This window comes from Zootoca vivipara, chromosome 1 (genome assembly GCF_963506605.1).
Source record: "Zootoca vivipara chromosome 1, rZooViv1.1, whole genome shotgun sequence".
Taxonomy (NCBI): domain Eukaryota; kingdom Metazoa; phylum Chordata; class Lepidosauria; order Squamata; family Lacertidae; genus Zootoca; species Zootoca vivipara.
The window spans coordinates 78,010,390-78,034,246 of NC_083276.1; the positions used below are offsets into that span (position 1 = coordinate 78,010,390).

Below are 23,857 nucleotides of genomic sequence, written 5' to 3' on the forward strand. Positions count from 1 at the left end.
GTTTTGTCCAGTATCTTCTCTGTGTGATGGGCTCATGGGAAAAAGCTGTCGGTATCTGTCTGGTTGGAATCTGCACCCTGGTCCCCCAGTGAGACCTTGCTTGCTTGGCTCGCACCACAGCAAGGTTCAACACTGGCTGACTCCCATGGAACAGGTTTGGAACATTTCCCCATCATTCACCAGACACCAGCAGGCCAATATTGGACAAGTTAATGAAATCAGGAAATGAGATAAGTTGAACCACATACTTATGAAGAGGAAGTTGGTAAGAGAAACAAAAGGAGGATAATGACTTCTGAGAAAAATCGTTTTGTTCCTTATCTTACATAAATTCAACATCACCTCCACTGACTCATGAGACACTGAGGCAGGATTTAGTAGGTTGAATATGTGTTTGTACTTTGTACTGGGAAGGGTTAATTGCTGGACAGGGTTAAGTGTGGCTGTTTTTACACTGTATCGTTCAAAATGTAAATGATGCTGACAACACAGAGCACATGGATGGTGATGAAATATGTTACAATGGAGTAACAAGTATGAGTGATAGCTTATATGCTATTTACTTGAATAGTTTACAAGGTTAGAGTAGTTTGGGTATTCAAGCATGAAAAATTGTTCACAAACTACATATATTTCTATTCCATGCTGATCTTCAATATTGCAATCCTCAGCAGTACTTGAGAGGAATAAGTGTTTGCAATCAGTTGGAGAACTGATTACACCTTTGATCACCTCTGAAAACTCCCAGTTAAATTATATACTTACTTGCCTCTGTGATAGTTTCTGGGATGTGAAGGTGTTCATTCATTTAGCACAATTTTTTAAAGTACTATTAATATAAAGAGTAAGAAGCACAGAAGCCTAAGGAAATGATTAGAAAGTGAGAAATCTTGTCTCATCCGCACTTGTAAAATAAGACATTACTTTCCTCATCTATCTGGGTTTGCTTAAACCTCAGCAGACTATAAAATAATTTTTGTGATGCCATGCACTATTCAATCCAAGCAGGTGTATTGGGAGAAATTTTCAAAAGGCTCATATAAAATGAATAAACAATGAATAAGTAATTAAAATAGAGTTCAGCTAAGGATTCTATAACTATTTTGAACAAATTGCTGTGCTCAGTAGCAATATCATATGGTTAAAGCTGCAGTATTACACACCCTTACCTGCCTGAACAGACAGGCATAGGATTGCACTGCATGTTAACTAACTGAAATGAACTATTACCAGTGGTGCATAGTACAGTAGGATTGTCATTTATGTGGCTGTACCAGTATTAAGTAGCTTCTGAATTGTTCCTTGAAAACAAAAATGTTAAAAACTTTTTAATGGGTATATATTAACTAAACACCAACTTTAATGCAAGTTTTGCTATGCAGAGGTGCAAATCATTCGGATTGTGACTCAAATGTCATGAATTCAATGTTTTACTTTCACATCTACTGCATGTTCCTCTTTTAGCACAAGAAAAATTCTTAATAAAGGGTTTCATCATTACAAAACTAGTAAAGTACTGTAAATGGACAGCAATCTTTTAAAACAATTCAACATTAAGACAAATAGAAACCAAATTACATCTGTGGCACTCCCATTTTTATGGCACCATTAATCAGGCTAATTTTCATTGAAATCTGTGAAATGATTAAACTTGGAGGGAAGTTTTGAGTGAGTGTCCTTGACTCAAGCAAAAATATTTCAACTATGAATTATTTTCATGTATTGAGCTTGCATCTAATCAAATTTAATTAAGAGTAATTTAGAAATTATATAATGTGTGTTCCACAAGCCAGAATATATCTAAATCTGTGTTTGTTAATCTATTTGAGCCTATAGTAGCAGAAAGATGAGAAATTTTAATTGATAAACCAAAATAATTTAGTTTACATGCTTTAAATTATACTGTTAATCTGGAATATTAACCTGCACCATGTTGACCTCCCACTCCCCTTCTTGGTTACTTACAATGACCTTTGGATTAGGAAGCCAAGTAAGCAATGCACCTCCATCCTGCTTTGCTGGCCACTACTGTGTAAACTAGCATTATATGGAAATAAAAAGTAGCAATGATATGAGAATAAGAATGGTAAGTTATTTTTTATAAATATTATCAACACCAAAGGCTACTTCAAGCAGTGCTGCAGTTCACTGTGCATTTGTATCTAAGGCAGGTTATTCAACTTTCAGCCCTTTGGATTTAAATTCAGAGTGCAGAATCTGTGATAAGCATCTTCCAAATTCTTCTAAGATCATTTGTTCTGCTAGGCAAATAGAGTAAGCTTCTTTTTCTGCCTCTTCAGCTTGAGCAAGAAGACAGGCACACGTTGCCTCAACCACTTCCCATGATATACACGTACTAGACTGCCTATTGGAACAAAAAAACAACAACACAACAATATATACTTTTAAAATTAGTAAATTAATAAAAAAGATAAGTTACCAATTTACTCATGGCTGAACTTTTCAGGGTTTCCAAACAGGATTTTCTGTGCCAGGTACACTTTTATGCATTTGGCCTTCAAATCCATCTATAGGAACGGGCACAAATTTGCTTATGCTTTATCCCATATGCATTCTTATTTTTTCTTTTGCAAGTGTGTGGAGAGACTGAAGTAAATAAAGGGCTACCTACAATTAATAATGTCTCAAAGGCAGCAGGTGAAGTTTTCCCCAAATTTTTATTTCCTCATTACAAAAGGCTTCACCTGCCATTTCTTCACTGCAAATCATCCCCTACTCAGGCTACTTTTCAACTCTTTGGAAACAACCTAGATTCACAAAGCGACCGGCCTCTCCCACCCATGCAATAGCAGGATAAAGCAGCCGCCTCAGGCAGAAGCCCCTGAGATGGTGCCACAACGTGTGCCCCCACCTGCACCACTAATTTCCAGTGATTCCTCACCAAAATCTCATGAAGCATAGCAGTGGGTGCCAGTGCTGGTGGTGCCAGCAGCAGAGCTAGGTTGCTGCCAAATGTGTAGGCCAGCCTTTAGACAGGCAACATCCATAAATAGTAAATGAGCTGTTAACAAAATATTCCATATATACCACGCGTGACATTTTCATTCTCAAAGAAACTACTCAGTCCATTTCAATAGGTTTTTAAAGGGCCCTACTGCAGTGCTTCCCTTGCTGGTGCACGTTATTGGTAAATCAGAATCTGCTCTGCAAGGAAGTTTTTGAAGGCTTGTCTACAAGCCTGCTACCACAATTTTAGCAAAGCTGGCAACTTGCCAGCTACATACATTAGACTGCCTGAAATTAAAGCATATGTTGCTTACTCAGTTTCAAAAACAAACACACCAAACATATATTGGTACCAAAGAGTCAGTGCTACAACCTTCACCTCAGCTGTAACCTGCAGCTGAAACAAGTTACTAAGCTCTGACAGAATAATCATAGGTAAGATCTAGAAAGGAGAAAGCAGAGGTTGAGAGGGACAGACAACTAGGCTGTTACATATATGTTTAAACTCAGTGCTATGGCATATAAAACAGTTTGCTATTTCAAGATACAAATTTTAGATAAAAAGTGGACATTACATAGGTAACCCTTAATATTTACCTGTCTTTTCTGCTTTTTGATAATATTTCAAAATTAGAAAATGATACAGAGTCATTTCCTTCATAACTTTTAATTTCCATATAGTTTGGTATATTCATTAGTGTTTTTCGATCTGGGCTTTCTTCATAATTTTTGCAACCAACACACTTGCAGATAGATGAACACATGATTTTAGCCTAGAAGATGCAAAATGTTCTAATTTATAAATCACTCAATACTATTAAATAATATAAGATCTGGTTCTGCTACAATACAAGGACTCAGCCACACAGCTGCAAATAAAACGTTTTAAGTGTGTTTTAAGTACAATATACGATGTGACACTAGATGGCAATGGTGAGTCTTATGGAAAATTCAATGTTTTTTTTTTAAATGATTTTTTTAAAAAGCATGTTCAGAACGGTTTTTATGTGTATAGATTCCACCTGCATATGATTCCTTGGAAGTATGCTTCCAAGATCATTAGTAATTTGTACAAAGAATATTACAGTGTGATAAACAAACTATATTTCACTACTCCTAGTGGTATGTGGAGTTCTCTTTGAAGAATATTAAGAAATGCCAGATAGTTTAGAATATGGACCCAGATTGACTGATGCTGGCTAGCATTAAAAAAAAAAGCTTAATTATTTCCATAGGCACAATTCAAGTATCAAACTTGTTTCCAGAATCAATTTGAATTGTTGGGTTTGACCTATAAAAGTCTTGTATGGGACTCATCCATGAATCTGCTCTTAATCCGTTCTTAATATCTGTCTTGGATTTGCTGCTCCTACCTTTAATACTCATGTGTATCACATTTACCTTCAGGTGCCATAAGAAAGGACCTTTTTCTGGGTTCTCCTAAAGTTGATTTCATTGACAAATTGAATGTGTATTTTGATTCTTTGTAAACTGCTGAGTTGTATTTACAGTTAAGTGGGATACAGATTTTGTTAAATAACTAAAAAATAAATAAGATATACTGGTACTCATCACTTCAACCATCAAAGAAGCATCTTTGGTTTCTTGTACCACCCTCACATACTGCTTTGTAAAATATATCATACCTGCATAGCGGAATAGGAAATGCCCTCTTCATTTTGCTAGCAAATTTACATTTACCTTTCTTCTAGTGCAGATGCAAAAGACATCTGCACCTTTAATAATTGTGTAGAAGAAAAGTTTCACCAGCTGTAAAGATACAAAAGCCCTGTCTTTTTTTGCATGTGGCCACCCAATATTCTAGCTGCTTTAAAACCTTGTCCTCTCCCCCATGCTTTTTAACATCTACATGCAGCCGCTGGAAGAGATCATCAGGGGGTTTGGGCTGGGTGTTCATCAGTATGCGGATGATACCCAGCTCTATCTCTCTTTCAAATCAGAACAAGTGGAGGCGGTGAAGGTCTTGTGTGAGTGCCTGGAGGCGGTTGGAGGATGGATGGCGGCTAACAAATTGAGGTTGAATTCTGACAAGACAGAAGTACTGTTTGTGGGGGGCAGGAGGCGGGCAGGTGTGGAGGACTCCCTGGTCCTGAATGGGGTCACTGTGCCCCTGAAGGACCAGGTGCGCAGCCTGGGAGTCATTTTGGACTCACAGCTGTCCATGGAGGCGCAGGTCAATTCTGTGTCCAGGGCAGCTCCATCTGGTACGCAGACTGAGACCCTACCTGCCTGCAGACTGTCTCACCAGAGTGGTGCATGCTCTAGTTATCTCTTGCTTGGACTACTGCAATGCGCTCTACGTGGGGCTACCTTTGAAGGTGACCCGGAAACTACAACTAATACAGAATGCGGCAGCTAGACTGGTGACTGGGAGTGGTCACCGAGACCACATAACACCGGTCTTGAAAGATCTACATTGGCTCTCAGTACGTTTCCGAGCACAATTCAAAGTTTTGGTGCTGACCTTTAAAGCCCTAAATGGCCTTGGTCCAGTATACCTGAAGGAGCGTCTCCACCCCCATCGTTCTGCCTGGACACTGAGGTCCAGTACCTAGGGCCTTCTGATGGTTCCCTTGTTGGGAGAAGCCAAGTTGCAGGGAACCAGGCAGAGGGCCTTCTCAGTGGTGGCGCCCGCCCTGTGGAACGCCCTCCCATCAGATGTCAAAGAGAAAAACAACTACCAGACCTTTAGAAGACATCTGAAGGCAGCCCTGTTTAGGGAGACTTTTAATGTTTAATAAATTACTGTATTTTATTTTTCTGTTGGAAGCCGCCCAGAGTGGGTGGGGAAACCCAGCCAGATGGGCGGGGTATAAATAATAAATTATTATTATTATTATTATTATTATTATTATTATTATTATTATTATTCCTGCTGCTAGAGCCTGCAGTTTTCCATGAGAAGCACACTCTATGGGAGTTTCCTCTCAGATAAAGTTTCTAAGTGCCTATAGTATTACTGGATGAATTCCACCACTTTTATACATTTTTATAAAGCAGAATTAGAAAATTTCATTGAACAAACCTCAAAGCATTCACAGTAATTTTTAAGGCACCCTGACCGCTTACAATTACATCCTTTATTATGTCTGGGCTTGATATCTCCTAGTTTTCCTTTTCCAATCTTTGGCAGGAAAGCTTCTGGATTTCTGTCAAGACAAGCCTAAAACAAATATTTTTTTATTTATATAGAAGACATTCAAATTGAAAGAATTTCATTTTTTTTACCTTTTTATAGCTTACTTTATTTCTAAACTATGCTTTTCTGAAAGCATATTAATTTTTTTTACAGGTGGTAGCAATCAAGGAAGTTCTTGTTTATATGGTCTACCTGTTAACATGAGACAAGATGTACTCACAGCACTGTATTTTGTAGTATTTTGGAATGGAGGTTATTCCACTAGAGCTACTAGGGTACAGTCCTCCCAATGAAAATGTGAAGCAAATCTCAAAACCACACACTCTTTCCCATCACGTACACATTAGATACTTAAATGAATTCAGAGGCTTGTGGGGATATTTCTATCAATCTTGTAGTCTTTGGCCCATCAGCTCTGTGCATTGCTCAGCCAACCCTAATCTAAAAGTATGGCTATAGTAAAGAGGTCCCTTCCATGGATCTCTAGGAGGACTGCCAGCTTTTTAGCTCTTGCTGAGGAGATTTCTCCGTGTCTCTTGTTAGGAAACAGGACAGTAATTAAAACAAGAGACTCAAGATGAGAGATAAAGGCAATGCCTATGTGAGCAGGTACACCTTCAAAATCTGGCAGAATGCCAATATAGATGGGGCTACCATCAATAATAATAAATACAAATATGTATAAAATGTTATTTATAATAAAAAGTAGATAATAATACTTGCATTACCTTAATTGCCTTAATCCTCTCTAGTTCATGTTGTGGATTGTTATAACAATTATTGCAGTTGCAGTTACTGCAGAAATCACCATTGGCAAAGCAATCACAGTATCTGTGTTTAACAAAGGCAGTAGATAAAATACATTTTATAGTTCATCGTTTTCAAGGATTGTTCATGTAGTCATGTGGTTATCTGTGCATCTATGATTTTGTTTTTCTCTGTCCCCATTTTTATTGGCATTCTGAAGATTGCAAACAATCCAGCAACCAACATTTCATGCAAGTGCTTTCAATGGGAGATTGCTGATCCCATTCTCTATAGTTTCCCTTCTAGATATTTTCTGTCTCCTTTTTATTCTAAAGCAGCATTACCGTAAAGAGTGGCAGAGGAAAATGAATGAATATCATATAAAAAAGGCTGCTACATTTTCAACATGCATTTGGCATATAAAAGCAATTTAATTATTTTTTTTTTACTATTACAATGTTAGAAGAAAGCAAGGAACATAATGGCTCAGAACCTCTATTTTCTATATTATCTTAATATATATATATATAGTACTACAAACTACTAGAGATACACTTATTTTGTCATGGTATCTATTTTGCCTTATTTTTCAACATGCTTCCAGAAGTGTATGTTCCAGGCATTACTTTGTATGCATCAGGCTAAGCACTGTGCATAAAAAGAAGAAGAAAATGCAGCTTCAGATTTGGTAAATTAATATCCTGTTCTATATCAAAGTCCTGTTTACTGCCATGGCTTCAGTTTAATACATATGGCAGTAATAAATTAATTACATTTGGAGGTTTGTTTACACTAAGAATAGATACTTCAATATTTCGTTTACTTACAATTTGAGACACTGTGATTTAGTGCAGTTGCATGGCTTTTTTGACTTTGTATCCCAGGAGCTGCAAGGTAACCTAGGCATTGCAATTTAAAAGAAGAAGAAGAAGAAGAAGAAGAAGAAGAAGAAGAAGAAGAAGAAGAAGAAGAAGAAGAAGAAGAAGAAGAAGAAGAAGAAGAAGAAGAAGAAGAAGCACATTATTAGATATATAATTAAAAATCATATATTGAATATCTTGGGAAGATTATTAGAGATGACATCCGCTTACTGGTGGGAAAGGATGAAAAATGGGACTCCTAACTGTTACTCCATTCACAGAACCTTTCTGCTACCCCAAGTCCTCTACATCACTTGCTGTAAGGGTAATGAATCTCTTGAACAAATCATCATTCAATCTTCTGTTATACAGAGGGAAACATAATGCTTTGGGTCCTAAAATAAGCTGAACTTATCCTTCCTCCCCTGCTGCAACTCCCAATGCTTCTGGTGGGCTAGAGCCCCTCCTAACAAAGTAGGATGGGATGGAAGGCTTCTGAAGGAGCGGAAAATCAACCTAGGTAGGACCTGGATATTAATCAACAGAAGGACCATTTCCCATCACCACCACCTCAGGATTATGCTGAAAATATTGTGCCAAGGGTTCAGTGGCCAAAACAAACAAAAGAGGAGAATGCTGATAGCCTTGGTTCATCCCCAACTGTGGACTAATTTGATTAAAATCAAGATTATTTATTCTCACTTTATCAAGCAAATCACTATATACTTGTTATATTTTATTTATAAATTTAGGGTCAAATTTCATCTTTTTGATAACACTAATTAAGTACACCAACTCCACACAATCAACAGATTTGAATATTTCAAATATTAACAGCATTAGTAGAATGGGAGTAGTTTTACGAAAATCAAAAATATTTAACAGTTACCAATTAGATCTGAAATCTGGAGGTAACAGAAAAAGCTAGCCTGACTAGGGTATAGAGCTTTTCAGTATTGTAGGGATTTGTATAAATACTGTGTCTTCTTATTAAAGCTATTGACAAATACACACACACACACACACACACACAAGCTGGCACTGTCATGCGTTGCTTGGGCTCAGTCTGTGAAATGAAGACTCAGAGTCCCCCTTCAAACTCCCCTCACCTTCAAGGGCCCGTTTTACGTGTGTTCTGTTTACGCAGGGGCATCCCTGTGAGTCCCCCCACCCTGTGCCAATCCATGATGTATCCTGCCCCCTCCTCCCCCAACCCCCGGCTTATCCCTGTGATTCCCCCCACCCTGTCCTGACCCATGATGTATCATGCCCCCTCTCCCCCCACCCCAGTTCATCCCTGTGACTGGTCCCACCGTGTCCTGACCTATCCCGTCCCCTCCCCCCCAACCGCCACCCAGGCGAGTCAGTACCTCCATTCGGCCTAGTCTGTACAGGCTTCGGCCTAGTATGTAAACGGGAGCCGAGGTGCTGTTGAGAGGGAAGGTTTTATAGGTGCAGTACCAGTGTAGCCGCCGCTAGAGGGCGCTGGTTTGCAGCCTGGTTCTTTTCCCAGAATGCATTTTCGTCTGAGTGGTGTGTTTTGAAACACGGGTTTTTTGGGGTTTTACCAGGCACAGGTGTGATATCTGTCTTTGAAAACGGTACGGGGTTGCTCTCATATTCGCATGCGGCATTGTGTCAAAATTTGAACATAATCAGTCAAGCCGTTTTGGTGAAACATGGATACCAATGGACATGGCCAGTTTACATTTATATATATATAGATTACTGACTTACCCAACTAAGGTCAGTTTTGTTGGCTCTTGAAGATTTTTATCTGAATGGCATGTATATATGGATCCATTATCAAGCTGCTCAAAATACAAACCAGATATTCAAAAACAAAAAGATTATAAAAATAGATTAAATAATCAAGATAAAATATTTTTAAATCATCTTCATAAATATTAGAACAAGTCATGGAAAAGAGAAACATACTTTAGGAAAAATTCTATTTTGGGATTGATATTTGCCTTTAATTTATACTCTTAAGTATTGACACTATTTTCATGTTGCTGACTGGGACCACCCCAATTTTTGAAGCACTAGTACAAGAAAAAAGGCTACCTTGTTGTTCCTAATAATTATCACAGGAGACACAGATCTCCATCCTTGATTTTGCAATATGCCTATTTCCAAATCAGGTATCTTTCTCTCTCCCTCATAGTCTTCTTTTTATTGTGGGACTGTGGCACATTGTTACACATACTCTGTGGGCTTTGGATTAGTAACAGACTTTTATTCTTTAGATCTAAGGTTTGTTTAATGCTTAATGAATGTATTCAATGCTTGTGTATACTGTATGTATAACCGTACTGTCTGAAGCAGCATCTATATTAGGGTTGCCATATGTCAAAAAGTGAACATCTGGACATAAAAGTTGTAGTTATTTGCCATTCAACCACAGTATTCCGGGTGTCTCTGGGAAATTGCGGGTGTATGGCAACCTTAACTCCATCTCTTCATTTTTGTGAAATAGACCAATCTTTCTCTACTTCCTGGTATGACAAGTTCTTTATTAGGCATAAGGGTTAAAGCTTTTTTTAAAGGACACATGCACTTCTTCCATGCAAAAGGAAGGTTCCAATTCCCTGAGCTGTACATTGAAGACACGTGTGGTGGTAAGGCATGCGGGTTCAGATGCATGCCACATAACACCCCCCAACCCTCCAGAGGAGATTTGAAGAGCACAGAGGGAAGAGAGGGGCAGAATTCCTGTTACACTAGCAAGAATCCTTGCAGCAGCTTCCACCAGCACAACAGGTTAGTTGAATATGACCCATTCTAACAAGGCCTGCCTGTAGCAACAAAGTAGAAACATGAGACAAGGCATCAAAGCAGGCAATGGTTGGGTACTAAAGCATATAGCACCATCTGCATATCCCTTGGTAGACAGGGAAAGAGGCATGATATGCAGTTTGAGAATGTTGAATTAAAATCAAAATCTATGTGGAAAAAGTAGAATTTTTGACAGATATTGAGTGAATCCAGAAAATGATTAGAGTAAATGGAGAGTAAAGTTAAGATAGAAGAAGAGATAAACAAAATAATGAAATGCGTTTAAGCTAGTTGGAAAAATAAAGTAGCGTAACAAGAACGGCTGGAAGTCAAGTCACTTGGTGGGTGTCCGTGTGGGGTAGGTGTGTAGGTATGTTGATATGTATAGTATAGGTAGATATTATATAGAGTAATGTAGGTATGTTTTATGCTATGAAAATAAGGTAGTGTGTTGTGTATATGTATGGTGTAAATGTAAGTGTTTTATATGTTAATAAAAGAAAAAAAGAAATAAAGAGAATGTCGTTTTGAGGGCAAAAGTAACACCTACCTCTTGTGCACAGACATTCAGTTTACCTCCAACTGGTAAAAACTGTCCCAGTACAGATGTTACAGAATTACTTGCATCTAATAAGAAAATATTTCATTTAGGTTAGTGCAATGTATAGATTTAAACGAATACATATTTGGATAAATAACCTACATTTAAGAGGAACTAAGAGATGTAAACCATTAATTATTTCTAAGTTTTGTTTATGCTAAAGAAGTAAGTTTTTAACTATGCTAAAGTTTGACATTTTCCATATACAGTACTTATCTTTCCAAACCAAACTGCATTTATTTCACACAAATATAAAAAGAAAGGATCCTACAGAGGGCAAAAACACACACAAGATACTTCAGATGCCCAGGATGGTGGTAGTTTAGTTGTAAAGCCATGCTTTGCATGCAAAATTTACATGTTCAACTCCTGATATTTCCAAATACAAATTGGAGAAAATGCCTGAAATGCAGGATTTCTGCTGCAGTATATTGAGATATATGAACCAATGGCTTGATGTCATAAAGCAGCTTATGTTCACTAGGAACAGCAGTTTGGAGGCCAAGCTTCCGAGGCTGTATCTAAAGCATCTCCAACTAGCTGTGCCAACACATATTTCACTTTCACATGCACTTCCATGTTCATGACTATCAGGCTTCATTTTATATATTTATATAATTTTGTGTAAATCTAATCCCCTTCCCCCAGCTCAAAAAATATGTGCCCTATGCTAAGAAATGGGTCCCCCAAAGAGTGAGTTTATTTTGAAATAGTGGTTTGGAGAATAATGAAAAGGCTGGGCTTAGCTTCTTCTTCTAAAAAGCCAAATGTGTCCACATGCATGGGTGCAACAGTAATTGTCAAAATTTAAAAGGTCAAAATAAAAAATCCTTCCAATAATAAATAATAATATTTTTTATTTATACCCCGTCCTCCCCAGTCAAAACCGGGCTCAGGGCGGCTAACACCAATAAAATCACAATAAGACATAAAAGAAAAGAAAACAATTAATTAAAATACAGATTAAAATACAATATTAAAATTTAACATTTAAAATGCAGCCTCATTTTAAGTAGTCCATAAATCAAAACCCTGAGGGAGGAAAACACAGGGGTCAGACTGAATCCAATCCAAAGGCCAGGCAGAACAGCTCTGTCTTGCAGGCCTGCGGAAGGATGACAAATCCTGCAGGGCCCTAGTCTCCTGTGAAAGAGTGTTCCACCAAGTCATGGCCAGTACTGAAAAGGCCCTGGTCCTAGTCAAGACCAATCTAACCACTTTATGGCTCAGAATCTCCAGAGTGTTGTTATTTGTGGACCTTAAGGTCCTCCGCGGGGCATATCAGGAGAGACGGTCACGTAGGTACAAGGGTCCTAAGCTGCATAGGGCTTTAAAGGTCAAAACCAGCACCTTAAACCTGATCCTGTACTCCACCGGGAACTAGTGCAGCTGGTAAAGCACTGGATGAATGTGATCCCGCGGCAAGGACCCAGTGAGGAGCCTCGCTGCGGCATTCTGCACCCACTGGAGTTTCTGGGTCAGCTTTAAGGGCAGCCCCGCGTAGAGCGAATTACAATAATCAAGCCTGGAGGTGACCATCACATGGATCACTGTGGCCAGATCAGGGTGAGAAAGGTAAGGGACCAACTGCTTAATAGGGCGGAGATGGAAAGATGCCACCTTAGGTGGCTGCAACCTGCGCCTCCATGGAAAGGGAGGCGTCAAAGGTTACACCCAAACTCTTGACAGAAGGCGCTGGCACTAATTGAGCTCCTGCAAGAGATGGAAGTTGGCCCCCCAACCCCATGTCACCCCAACCTAGCCAGAGGACCTCTGTCTTCGAAGGATTTAGTTTCAACCGGCTCCCACGTAGCCATCCAGCCACAGCTTCCAAGCACTTGGTCAGTGTGTCCGGGGCCGAGGCAGGGCAGCCGTCCATCAACAGATAGATCTGGGTGTCATCAGCATATTGATGACAACCCAGCCCAAAACTCCGGACAATCTGGGCAAGGGAGCGCAAAAAGATATTAAAAAGCATCGGGGTAAGGATTTCTCCCTGCGGACTCCACACACCAAGGAGTGCCGCAGCAACAACTCCCTCCCTAGTGCCACCCTCTGTCCCCAACCTGAGATAAAGGAGCGCAGCCATTGTTGGACTGTGCCCTGAATCCCCACATCGGCAAGGCATCGACCATATCGAAGGCTGCTGACAAATCTAAAAGAATCAGCAGTCCCGACCCACCTCGATCCAGCTGTCTACGGAGATCATCTGTTAGGGCAACCAGAGCCATCTTGATCCCATGACCTGGGCGAAAGCTGGACTGAAATGGATCTAGAGTCGATGTTTCATCCAGAAACCTACCAAGCTGTTTGGCAACCGCTCTCTCAATTATCTTACCCAGGTACGGAAGATTCGAAACCGGGCGATAATTGGATAGATCTAAAGGATCCAGAGATGTTTTCTTTAAGAGCGGACGCACCACTGCTTCCTTCAACTCCCCTGGGAAAGTCCCTGTGCCAAGGGACAAGTTGGTGATCTCATCCAGGGGGCCCCGTACCTCATCTGGACATGCTCTAATCAGCCAGGACGGGCACAGGTCAAGGGAGCAAGTGATGGGCCTTTCAGCTCGGAGGAATCTGTCTACATCGGCAGGGAGTATCCCTGAAAAAATGGGTGCAACAATAACTGGAAATGTTTCTTTTGGCAAATGTAAGTCTTGTATTAGAAAAGCTTTTGCTTCTTTGTACTTTAAACAGATAAAAAAGGGTTGTAAGTCATATTATGTGGACTGCACTTCCTCCTTGTGTGATAATAAGAACTTATATGGGGGGGGGGGGAAATCTGGTCTGGATGCAGTGAGCTACTATTTGATGGGTCTTACTTCTGAGTAGACATGCATAAGATTGCACTGTTGGTCTCAGACCCAAATTTTTAAAATGTACTGCATTACTGCAACTGCAGGTGGTTTGAGGAGAAATTGTCTGAGTGCATTTAAAAAATGTACAATTAGTACGGTAATTTTTTGCTCAGGGGTGCTCTTGACAATCAAGATTTTGAGAAGAAACCTAAGAAAGACTCCTTCTTCTCAGATTTTACCTTTGTCATCATTCAGAGACAGTGATTGCTATATAACAATACTGTGAAAAATGCTTATTGAAATATTATCATTACTATATTGATCTATCAAAATTATCAGATTCCTTTATAGTTGATAGAACAGTGACATCATGTGGATGGTTTGGGTAAATGCAGACAGAACTCCTTGCAAGCATACACAATTCACTAGGAGCCTTTCTACACTTAAGATTCCATGGTAGCGCAAGACCTTATTTTGTACCTAAACTGTTGAGCTCAGCCTAGACATCTCCCCTAACTGCATGTTTCTGCTATTGGGATATTGCATTTTCCCAATGCTGAGAGCATTATATTTTATAACTTAGAAAATGTGATGATTTTCCCAGAAAATTGCCCTATGGATTATCAATATTTGAGTTTTACAGATGTCCTCTGGATATTGTCTATGATGAAGCTTGCTGAAAGTATACAGACAGGATCTATACTGGCAATAAATAAAACAATGAGACAAGGCACCTGAGCATTCCATGGTCGGGTGGCAAGATTATTCAGCATATTCTGCACATCCCTTGATGAAGTTAGTGAAGGGAATGTTCACAATGGCTGGATCTTTTTGATTCAGGTCCCCCATATCCATACCTTTCGGTGATTATTTACATTTTATGTCCTTAGTGCTTGTCCACTCTCTGTCTGTGCTATCTGAACACTATAATGCAGTCTCATCAGTATTATACTTGTTCCCTCAAAGTGTTCATTACAAGCACCTTTGGATTTCTTTGTTTTTGTTCTGATCAAAGATGCTCAAGACAGTTTTCAACAGTATATAGGAATTAACAATAGTGTTTACAAAACATAATTTAAATATACAAATAATTATCTGTGTTGAAGTACATATATTTTACAAAAGTGGGGGAATCCAGCAAAACTGCCCTGATGTGAAGACAGGATAAATATTATTGTATCCTGATTAAAGGTGCATGAATCTGTCGATTTCAATTCCCTCAGGAATTCAGTTTGGTTCTCCACATTTCCACATCAGTTTGTAATTTATTTATTTTTCAAATTTTCATGAAAATTTGTCAGCATTTTACTGTAAATACACATTTTTAGATGAAATATTCCTCAAATCCACATTTTTGCTAATCAGATTTCCCTAACACAATGCATTTTGTTCTGTTATTTACACACACACACACACTTTCTCTCTCACACACACACACACACACCTCTCTATATATTGTTTACATTTTCCAATATTTCAATACCTGTCTGAGGATACTTAGGCTGGTCTTGATACTGGGGGACCAAATGAACTGCTTTTAATTCTCTTGTGTCTGTATTGTTTATACAAAGTATATGAGTACCACCCTTCAACTGGCAGATTATCTGAATTGCATAATCAACAAAAAAATCATCAGATTAAAATCCATATTACACTCCTTAAAATGAACATCAAAACTTCATCAATATACAACGTAATGAAAGTATGAAATTACGTAAAAAATCTTAAGACTTCTCTTAAAAATCAACAATGAAGGATCCATACATACTTCCTGCAGGAGGGCATTCCACAAATACAGGGCCACCACTGAGAAGGTCTTGTCCCTGCTTTCTGTCAACCTAATGTTTCTTATTGATGGGCCAGAGAGCAGGGCCTCCAATGCTGATCATGTAACTGATCTTGCAAGTTATGCTTCCTTCAGATAGGGCTGAAAATAAGGAGTAAGCCCAGGCTGGTAATAAGCACTCCTGGCCACAGAGGCCACCAGTGACCTCACTGATAATGCTGAGTCCAGAGGAACAGACTTTATATCATAATCGTCAGGGCAGGGCTGGGCTGGAGAACCTCAGGCTGGGGGGGGGGGGAATGTGGCCCCTAGAGTTCATTTTATAGCCCTTGGAAATCTCTGGCCATGGCTCCTCCGAGACCACACACCTCACAGTTCTTGCTTCATTCCATCCTCCAGATTTCTGTCACTACAGTCATTGAACTGTAACAATGCCTCTTGCTTGTCTGGATGGAGATATAGCTCTGTCATTTGTGTGACAAGCCTCTAGTTTGTACAAAGATAAGATTAACATCCATTGCCCCACCCACCACTGGCATGTGGCCCTTGGATGGTTGCTCACTAGGGAATGTGACACTTGGGCTGAACAAAGTTATCCACTCCTGCTTCGGGGGAGTGCATCCCCCACTCAGAACCAGCTGCACACCACCCAGCTGAGCAGATTTCTCAACCAACAGGATTTCCACCTTATAATTGGAGTCAACCTGAGGGGCCAAGGGGGCTTCATCCCCCATATAATATTTGAGGGGGTGAGCCCCTCAAAGTTGAGAGGTATTGCCAGTTGGCACCCCGGCACTTCATCAGGTTCTTTGCCTTCATAATCCCCAAAATAACCTTCACATTCATAACTGCCACTACCTCCCTGGGATTAAGTTAAGGAAAAGAGGTAGAGCTGTGTGTCATCAGCATACTAATGTCATTAGCATACTGATTACACCATCAGATGGCTTATCCCAGTGGTTTTATATAAATGTTAAAAATCATACAGACAAGATAGAAGTTGAAGCCAGCAACCAAGGGGTAGAATAGAAGTCCCCCCCCCCTAACAGTGCATTCTGAATCCATTATCCCAGAATGGAGCAGAGACACAACATACTGTGCCTCTAAGTCCCACCCTAGTGATTTGCTTTAGATGGATACAAAGGCCAATGGTACAGAAGCGTTCCCTAGCATAAGTCATCCACTAGGGTGGCAAGTGTTCTCCATTCCAAACCTTGCCTGGAAGCCAGATTTGAAAGGACCTAAATAACCAGCAACACGGTTGGCGCAGTGGGTTAAACCACAAAGCCTAGGGCTTGACGATCAGAAGGTCGGTGGTTTGAATCCCCGTGGCGGGGTGAGCTCCCGTTGCTTGGTTCAAAAGCATGTCAATGGTCATGGGTCCCTTTACCTTTTTACCTTTTTGAGACACTTGAACCATTACTGAACTCAGTAAGCTTGTTTAGGATTGTGCATTAAATAATTTAAAACGTAACATATGTAAAAATGTAATGTAGCAGAAACAGTTGATGAGAAAAAGAACTTGGAACAAAGCCAAGGAAATACATTGGGTGGGAAGGGTAGATTAGGTAAAGTAGATGACAGTCCATAATGCTGCTCTGAAGAAGCATTTAATAACACACATATAGTCAAGACTATAAACAAAAAACTATAAAATGGCCATTGTTTTCTTACTGACTACATGGCACCACTAAGAGGAAGCTACTTTACTAACCCTAACCCTTCAGTTTCATTCTAATAAAAACACAGACAACAAAAAACTATTGGCAAAGTTTTCCTGTGCAAGTTATTATATAGTACAAACACAGCAGTTACCACTTGAGGACTGGCATAATTTCTCTGTGAACAGGTAGGTTCCTCCACTGCATTTTGTGAAGCTGCTAGGTTATGGCTGATTTCTTCACCATTTGAATTTTGAAAAACTGCTTCTTCTGAATTATTAGCTGTAATGCTAACAACTGCTTCTCTGACCTCAGCCTGAAATATAATCAATTTCATATTTTAAAGGATATGCTCACAGTATGCTGCACTGTTAAAAAAAAACTGGTGTTGAAAAAAATAATTGAAGTTGCTTAAATTGATAGGAAACATTATGATCAAATTTATACATAGAATAGCCAATTAAAATTGTCATTGTTACCACTATCTTTAAAAGCCCAGCTTACATCTAAATAACTAAGAAAGGTTGGAAAAAATAACCTGAAATAAATATTTACATTCCACATTGCTTTGAGTCATTTAAATAATAATATGAATGAATTACAAAAGTTGAATCAAGTAATCCATTTTATTGGATGCTAAGGATTCAATACAGATATTAATTCTGTGTCTGTGTCCTAAATGCACCCATGGTACTTTTTCTCTGGCACCCTGTTTCCCATAATAACTGGATGTTCAGGAGGCAGCTGTAGCCAGGAGTGTCTTTGCCCAACTTTGATTCATACAATGGCTTCATCCATTTCTAGAGAAGTCGAGTCTTGCTATGCTGACCCACTCAAAACCATCAAAGCAGAGGTTGTGGGGGAGTGGGAGACAGACAAAAATTTGGGGGACATCTGCCTATGCAACTCACTGTGGATCCAACTCACATTATCCTAAGAAGTAGTAAAACATGGTATACTTACAATCTCATCACAAACAGCAGCAGTATCCTGAGATAAAACAGTGATACCGTTGCATGATTCTACAACACAAAATGGAGTTGAAGAGAAAATTATGTGGACAATGTTAGATATTCAATCTAATCAGAATGTTATTGGTTATATCCCACAACTGTTATAATATAACTCATAAAACCAACAACATTTGAAGTTGAGTACAGTGGTACCTCGGGTTACGAACACGATCTGTTCCGGGTCGCAGTTCGTAACCCGAAAAGTTCGTAACCCGAACCGCCATTTTGCGCATGCGCAAAGCGTTATTTTCGCGCTTTCCGCATGCGCAGAACGTGCGTGCGGCGAAAATACTTCCGGGTTTGCGCAGTTCGTAACCCGAGTTGTTCGTAGCCCGAGGTGTTCGTAACCCGAGGTACGACTGTATAAGCAATTGAGTCTAGAAAAAGAAGAGCAAGTGGAAACGGCAACCTTCCTAGGTACAATTCAAACCCATTTCCCCTTATGGTGGTACTTCGGAAGTCAAATGGAATGCATTCCAGAAATCTGTTCGACATTCAAAACGTTTGGAAACCAAGGAGCGGCTTCCGATTGGCTGCAGGAAGATCCTGCAGCCAATCGGAAGCTACGGAAGCCACATCAGGCATTCATATTCCAAAAAACGTTTGCAAACTGGAACACTCACTTCCAGGTTTGTGGCATTTGGGAGCCAAAATGGTCGACTCGCAAGGTGTTTGGGATCCAACGTACAACTGTATTTCAAATCCATTCAAAGGAGTTTCACTAGGGTAATTTCTTTATAGTAAATTGTTATATGAAAAACAATTAAATTAGTTTCAAATGAATATAAATTCAAATGAAAATATGAAATATTTGAAAATGAAACATTAAAAAATAACTTCCTAAGGAAAAAATGAAGGCACACCATTACACATTGTAATATACTGAAAAATTTAGGCTCACTAAAGGGTTTAAAGTGAATGGCTGTTAACTTTTCAGTAAATTATGGTCAGGATGCCAATAGGATTTTCAAGAGGGCACACACATATAATATTTGAATATGGTTTGTACCCTGTGCAAATTGTGTCCTGTTTTGCAGGTGGAGTGGTGGGTCCAAAGATAAATCAGGGACTCCATGCAAATAAGGGGACATGCAGAATGCAACCTTCCCCAGAATTGTATTTCCATAGTAGAATAGGTTTAACATGGATCTCTATCCATCACATAGCTGTTAAAAGACTAAAGAACAGTTCTGTTTCTGAAACAGTGCTACATTCACTGCAAGTGCCTTCCATTCCTGGAAGCTTTAGAAAACAAGTTGCAACTGAAACAACTTGGATGCCAAGCGTGAAGTTTCCAACTGTAATCAGTAAACAACAAATATAGGGCAAAAAGTTACACAGTTTCCTTTAATGCAATAATTGCTAAACAAAAGACCTCACTTTCTGATTCCTTTAAATTAGTAAAGGAGCTAAAGGTAAAAATGTTTCATCTTTAATAATAATAAGCAATCCAGAAAACATTAATTGGAAACTCACCTGCACAAATAATTTACAATATTATCTGGGGCAAAAAAGCCCAAAACAAAAGATGCAAACATGAAAGGATATTTCAAAAACACTTACCACCAGAACACTCTGGTATGGCTTGTGACATTGTAGAACTATTAATAATTCCTTTGATTTGGTCACAAGAAACACAGTTCTTTGCATCTGCAGTTGAAGTTATTGTTCTCAATACCTAGGAAAGCAAACATACTGTTTGAACTTAATATACAAAACTATTTGTGCTGCAATAATAATAAATATTTTAAAATGTTAAATTATATATACACTCTGAAAGTGAGTTTCCAAGGCATGCTCTGGTTCATGTGGTCACGGAAAGTCAAACACAACTAAGACAACTAAACAACAACAAAATAGTACTATAACAAATCTTATCTATCTATATCCCTTGATTGAGCCTGTCATGCCTCAGTCCTCCATCAGGAGGCTGAGAGGGATACACGCCCAGTGCCTATGCAGAGTATGTGGCCAATTTTAAATCCCAAAATATTGTCTTGTCCAGTTAGTTCTCCTTCTTAGGATGGACCGTGGTCCTTGGGGTGGGACCACTGTCAGTGGGACAGCAGTATTTTCCCCACTCTCAGAACATGAAGAACTATAAATGTATCTAAATTAGGACTAAAATGCATCATGATATATTCCCGATGTAGCATAATACAATATTTCTAAGCTGCCCTACATTTTAATTAAATGATGCTGAATTTTTATCTAAAGCAACTGAAATGCAATGATTAATTCAAAGCACATATATTATGATTCAGGTATTTTTAAAAAGCAGTCTTACTGGTATCATTTCTACATTTGTACTGACTGCTCCATCAGCAGTACTGGTGCCAAGAGATAGCATGGAACCTCTATGTTCTGTCATTAAGGAAGATGGAAAATGGATATTCTGTGAGCACAGTTGCAATTGTGGTAAATATGCACATGTTGTCACTTCTGAAAGAGTCGCTTCTGGTAATTTCTGATATTTTCCAAGGACTTCATCACAAAACTCTTGTCTACATGGCTGCATTTTAACTTCAAACTTTGCATGTTCATTTTCTCTATTCAGCGCAGCTTCAGCCATGGAACTTAAGTAGGTATCTTGACTGGAATAGAATTCTTCTTCAACTGGTTTATTAATTAAATCATTCTTTGGACTAAGAATTTCAGAGTTAAAGGTCTTCACAAGTCCATTATCTATTCTTGAAATTCTACTAAAAGTTATATGATTTTCCATAGGTACAGTTAAACTTTCAGATTGGTAGTATTTGATCTCTGTAGAGACATCTATTTGTCCTGGGCCAATTTTCATCTTGGTAGCTGTTTCAGCTTCAAAATAAACAAACAAAAATAAGCAACGAATCATATCCAACATAAGGCTCCAATCCTAAGCATATGCTCACTGATCACTTACATATTGGATGGTGTATACACTATACACAAGATCTCACTCTTGCACTCTGCAAATCCACACTACAAACTCACCCTTGGTTTTACAGACAGTAACTAACATGGATTAGAATTCCCAATTGAAATGTAAACTTTCAGTGGCATGATGGAGAATCATCCACGTGTTTTCACTTTTAACCACCTTCTAGGGGGGTACTGGTTAAATTCAAATGCCAATTTGCTTTAACTGATCTTAATTATATTGTCTTCAGTAGTACTGCTGTGTATGTCTGATCTTCAAACATATAAACACTATCAACAGCAATCAATATAGTTGCAACTTTTTCTATGCATTTGAACCACTTAAATGGTTTATTAGACCACTATAACTTGAACATGAATTATCTATTTGCCTTAGCTATACCTGAAACCTTTCAATTTCTATGTATTAAGAGAAATAGGTATTGTTGGCAGACTAGATGCAAGATGCTAATATACATTACCGTATAAAGAGATAACAAAAAGTACAGCTGAGGGGCATAAAAAGTGTTTTTGTTTGTTTGTTTTTTGTTACTGCAAACTATTATACGGACCTTCCAAGCTTTTACAACTGTGCCATTTTGAAATATTGTGGCATGTTTGCATCTGGGTAACTATGATCTCCCATTTTCCTGAAACAAAGAAGTTTTTTTAAAAAGTATGTGTTGTGGTGGTCACCTCTCACATTACAGACCAAGGGTATATATACTTAGTTACAGGTAGGTAGCCGTGTTGGGCTGGCGTAGTCAAAACAAAACAAAAAATAAAAAAAATTCTTCCAGTAGCACCTTAAAGACCAACTAAGTTTGTCATTGGTATGAGCTTTCGTGTCTGAAGCAATTACACACCTCTACTGCACCTCAAGCGACAGTGCAATATAGATCTGTGTTGCTGCTTTGGATGCAACTCCCTGTACTCCATACAGGGGTGGCTAACCTGGAGCTTTCCAGGTGTTGTTGGATTAGAAATCGCCTCATCCCTGGCTCTTAAACTTTGCTGTCTGGGGCTGACAGGAGTTGTTACCCAACAAAAATGGAGGGCCACAAGTTCCCCTGTACTGATGCACACTCACACACTTTATTGGCCCAGCATGAAGATGTTCTAAGCTTCATGGAGTGGGTGAAAAGCCTGCCTGCCCAGAGTGGCTGGGGCAACCCAGTCAGATGGGCGGCAAAAAAATATTATTATTATTATTATTAAAGGTAAAGGGACCCCTGACCATTAGGTCCAGTCGTGACCGACTCTGGGGTTGTGCGCTCATCTCGCATTATTGGCCAAGGGAGCCGGCGTATAGCTTCCAGGTCATGTGGCCAGCATGACAAAGCTGCTTCTGGCAAACCAGAGAAGCACACGGAAACACCATTTACCTTCCCGCTGTAGCGGTTCCTATTTATCTACTTGCATTTTTGATGTGCTTTCAAACTGCTAGGTTGGCAGGAGCTGGGACCAAGCAATGGGAGCTCACCCCGTCACAGGGGTTCGAACTGGCGACCTCCTGATCAGCAAGCCCTAGGCTCTGTGGTTTATTATTATTATTATTATTATTATTATTATTAGCCCTGACACATCTGAGAACACTGGCCAAGGGTGGCTTCCATGTAGACATGGTGGAATATGGGGTGCTTCACACTTTGCAGGTCTGACACCCTCGTGTGTGGTACACAACTACGGTATTTCACAAGGGCTTGTTGTTCATCCTTGACATGCCTGCTTACTGTAAACACCAGTGTCCCAGGCTTGGGACGAACTTGATGGCAACAACATACAAGGTGAAGAAGCAGCCCTCACGCAGCCACGTCGAGCGGGCGGCGGACATTCTTTTAAAACGTGGTGGCTGAAGCGGGCCAGCCACCCCACCGCCTCACCTTTCCCCTCCGCAGATTCCCGCCTTTTCCCCTCCATCATTAGTACTGCATTATGAGCAGCGCTCGCCGAAGGGGTGCCAAGGAGCCGTTGGCCGGGGAGTTTTAAGCCCAGAAGGGGCCGCGAGGGCCAGCGCGCGGGAAAAGCCGCTTCCTGTTAAGCAGCCCCGCCGAGGGGGGCGGATCTCCCTCCGGGCGGTTTTCCCTCAGAGCTTCTCCGCGCGCCTGCAAAAGCCACGCCGCCCGCTCGCGTCTCTGAGCGGAGAGGATTCACGCTGGGCGCTGAAGGGAAGGGAACTCAACCTTCCCGCCTCTTCTTTCCCAATCTCGCCCATGTAAATTTTTATTATTTTTTATTATTTACATGCCTCCTATCTGACTGGGTTCCCCCAGCCACTCTAGGTGGTTCCAATCCACACAATGTCTTCTATATGTTTTGTTCACTTTCTTCCTAAAATGAAGCTGTTCATTGCTTTAATTCTGCCCTGCTCCAAAAATCCCGTTTCCATTAGAGCTTTTAGGAATGTGATGATGAGTTTGTATGACAAGAAGTGCGTTAAGATTTCCAAAATAAAAACACTAATGGGTATCCCCCCTTCCTTTAAAAAAATAATGATGATCCAATATGGTTAAGAATCTAGCATTCTTACTCATTCTATAAAGATAGGGAGACAGAAGCTGATGGTGTTAATCTGAATTAGTTGCCCT

General features: G+C 39.7%; 1 protein-coding gene across 1 annotated transcript; it reads right to left on the reverse strand.

Moving 5' to 3' along the window:
* Positions 1-2,172: 2,172 nt before the first annotated feature.
* Positions 2,173-23,192, reverse strand: TESMIN (testis expressed metallothionein like protein). The gene is made up of 13 exons (XM_035122590.2): positions 23,153-23,192; positions 20,659-21,188; positions 19,935-20,049; positions 18,322-18,380; positions 17,513-17,674; positions 15,395-15,515; positions 11,063-11,139; positions 9,472-9,548; positions 7,702-7,773; positions 6,856-6,958; positions 6,014-6,151; positions 3,565-3,740; positions 2,173-2,365 (listed from the first exon to the last, which is right to left on the reverse strand). Exons 1-13 carry the CDS (start codon positions 23,190-23,192, stop codon positions 2,173-2,175), a joined length of 1,863 nt encoding a protein of 620 aa, XP_034978481.2.
* Positions 23,193-23,857: the final 665 nt, after the last annotated feature.

Bases quoted from the DNA above. Each gene is read 5' to 3' on its own strand.
- TESMIN (XM_035122590.2), bottom strand. From the start codon at position 23,192: ATGATGGAGGGGAAAAGGCGGGAATCTGCGGAGGGGAAAG. The intron at 20,050-20,658 runs GTAAGACTGCTT...TTGCTTTCCTAG, and splicing joins CAAATGTAGAAATGATACCA to GTATTGAGAACAATAACTTC. The intron at 18,381-19,934 runs GTAAGTGTTTTT...TTTGTGTTGTAG, and splicing joins CATACCAGAGTGTTCTGGTG to AATCATGCAACGGTATCACT.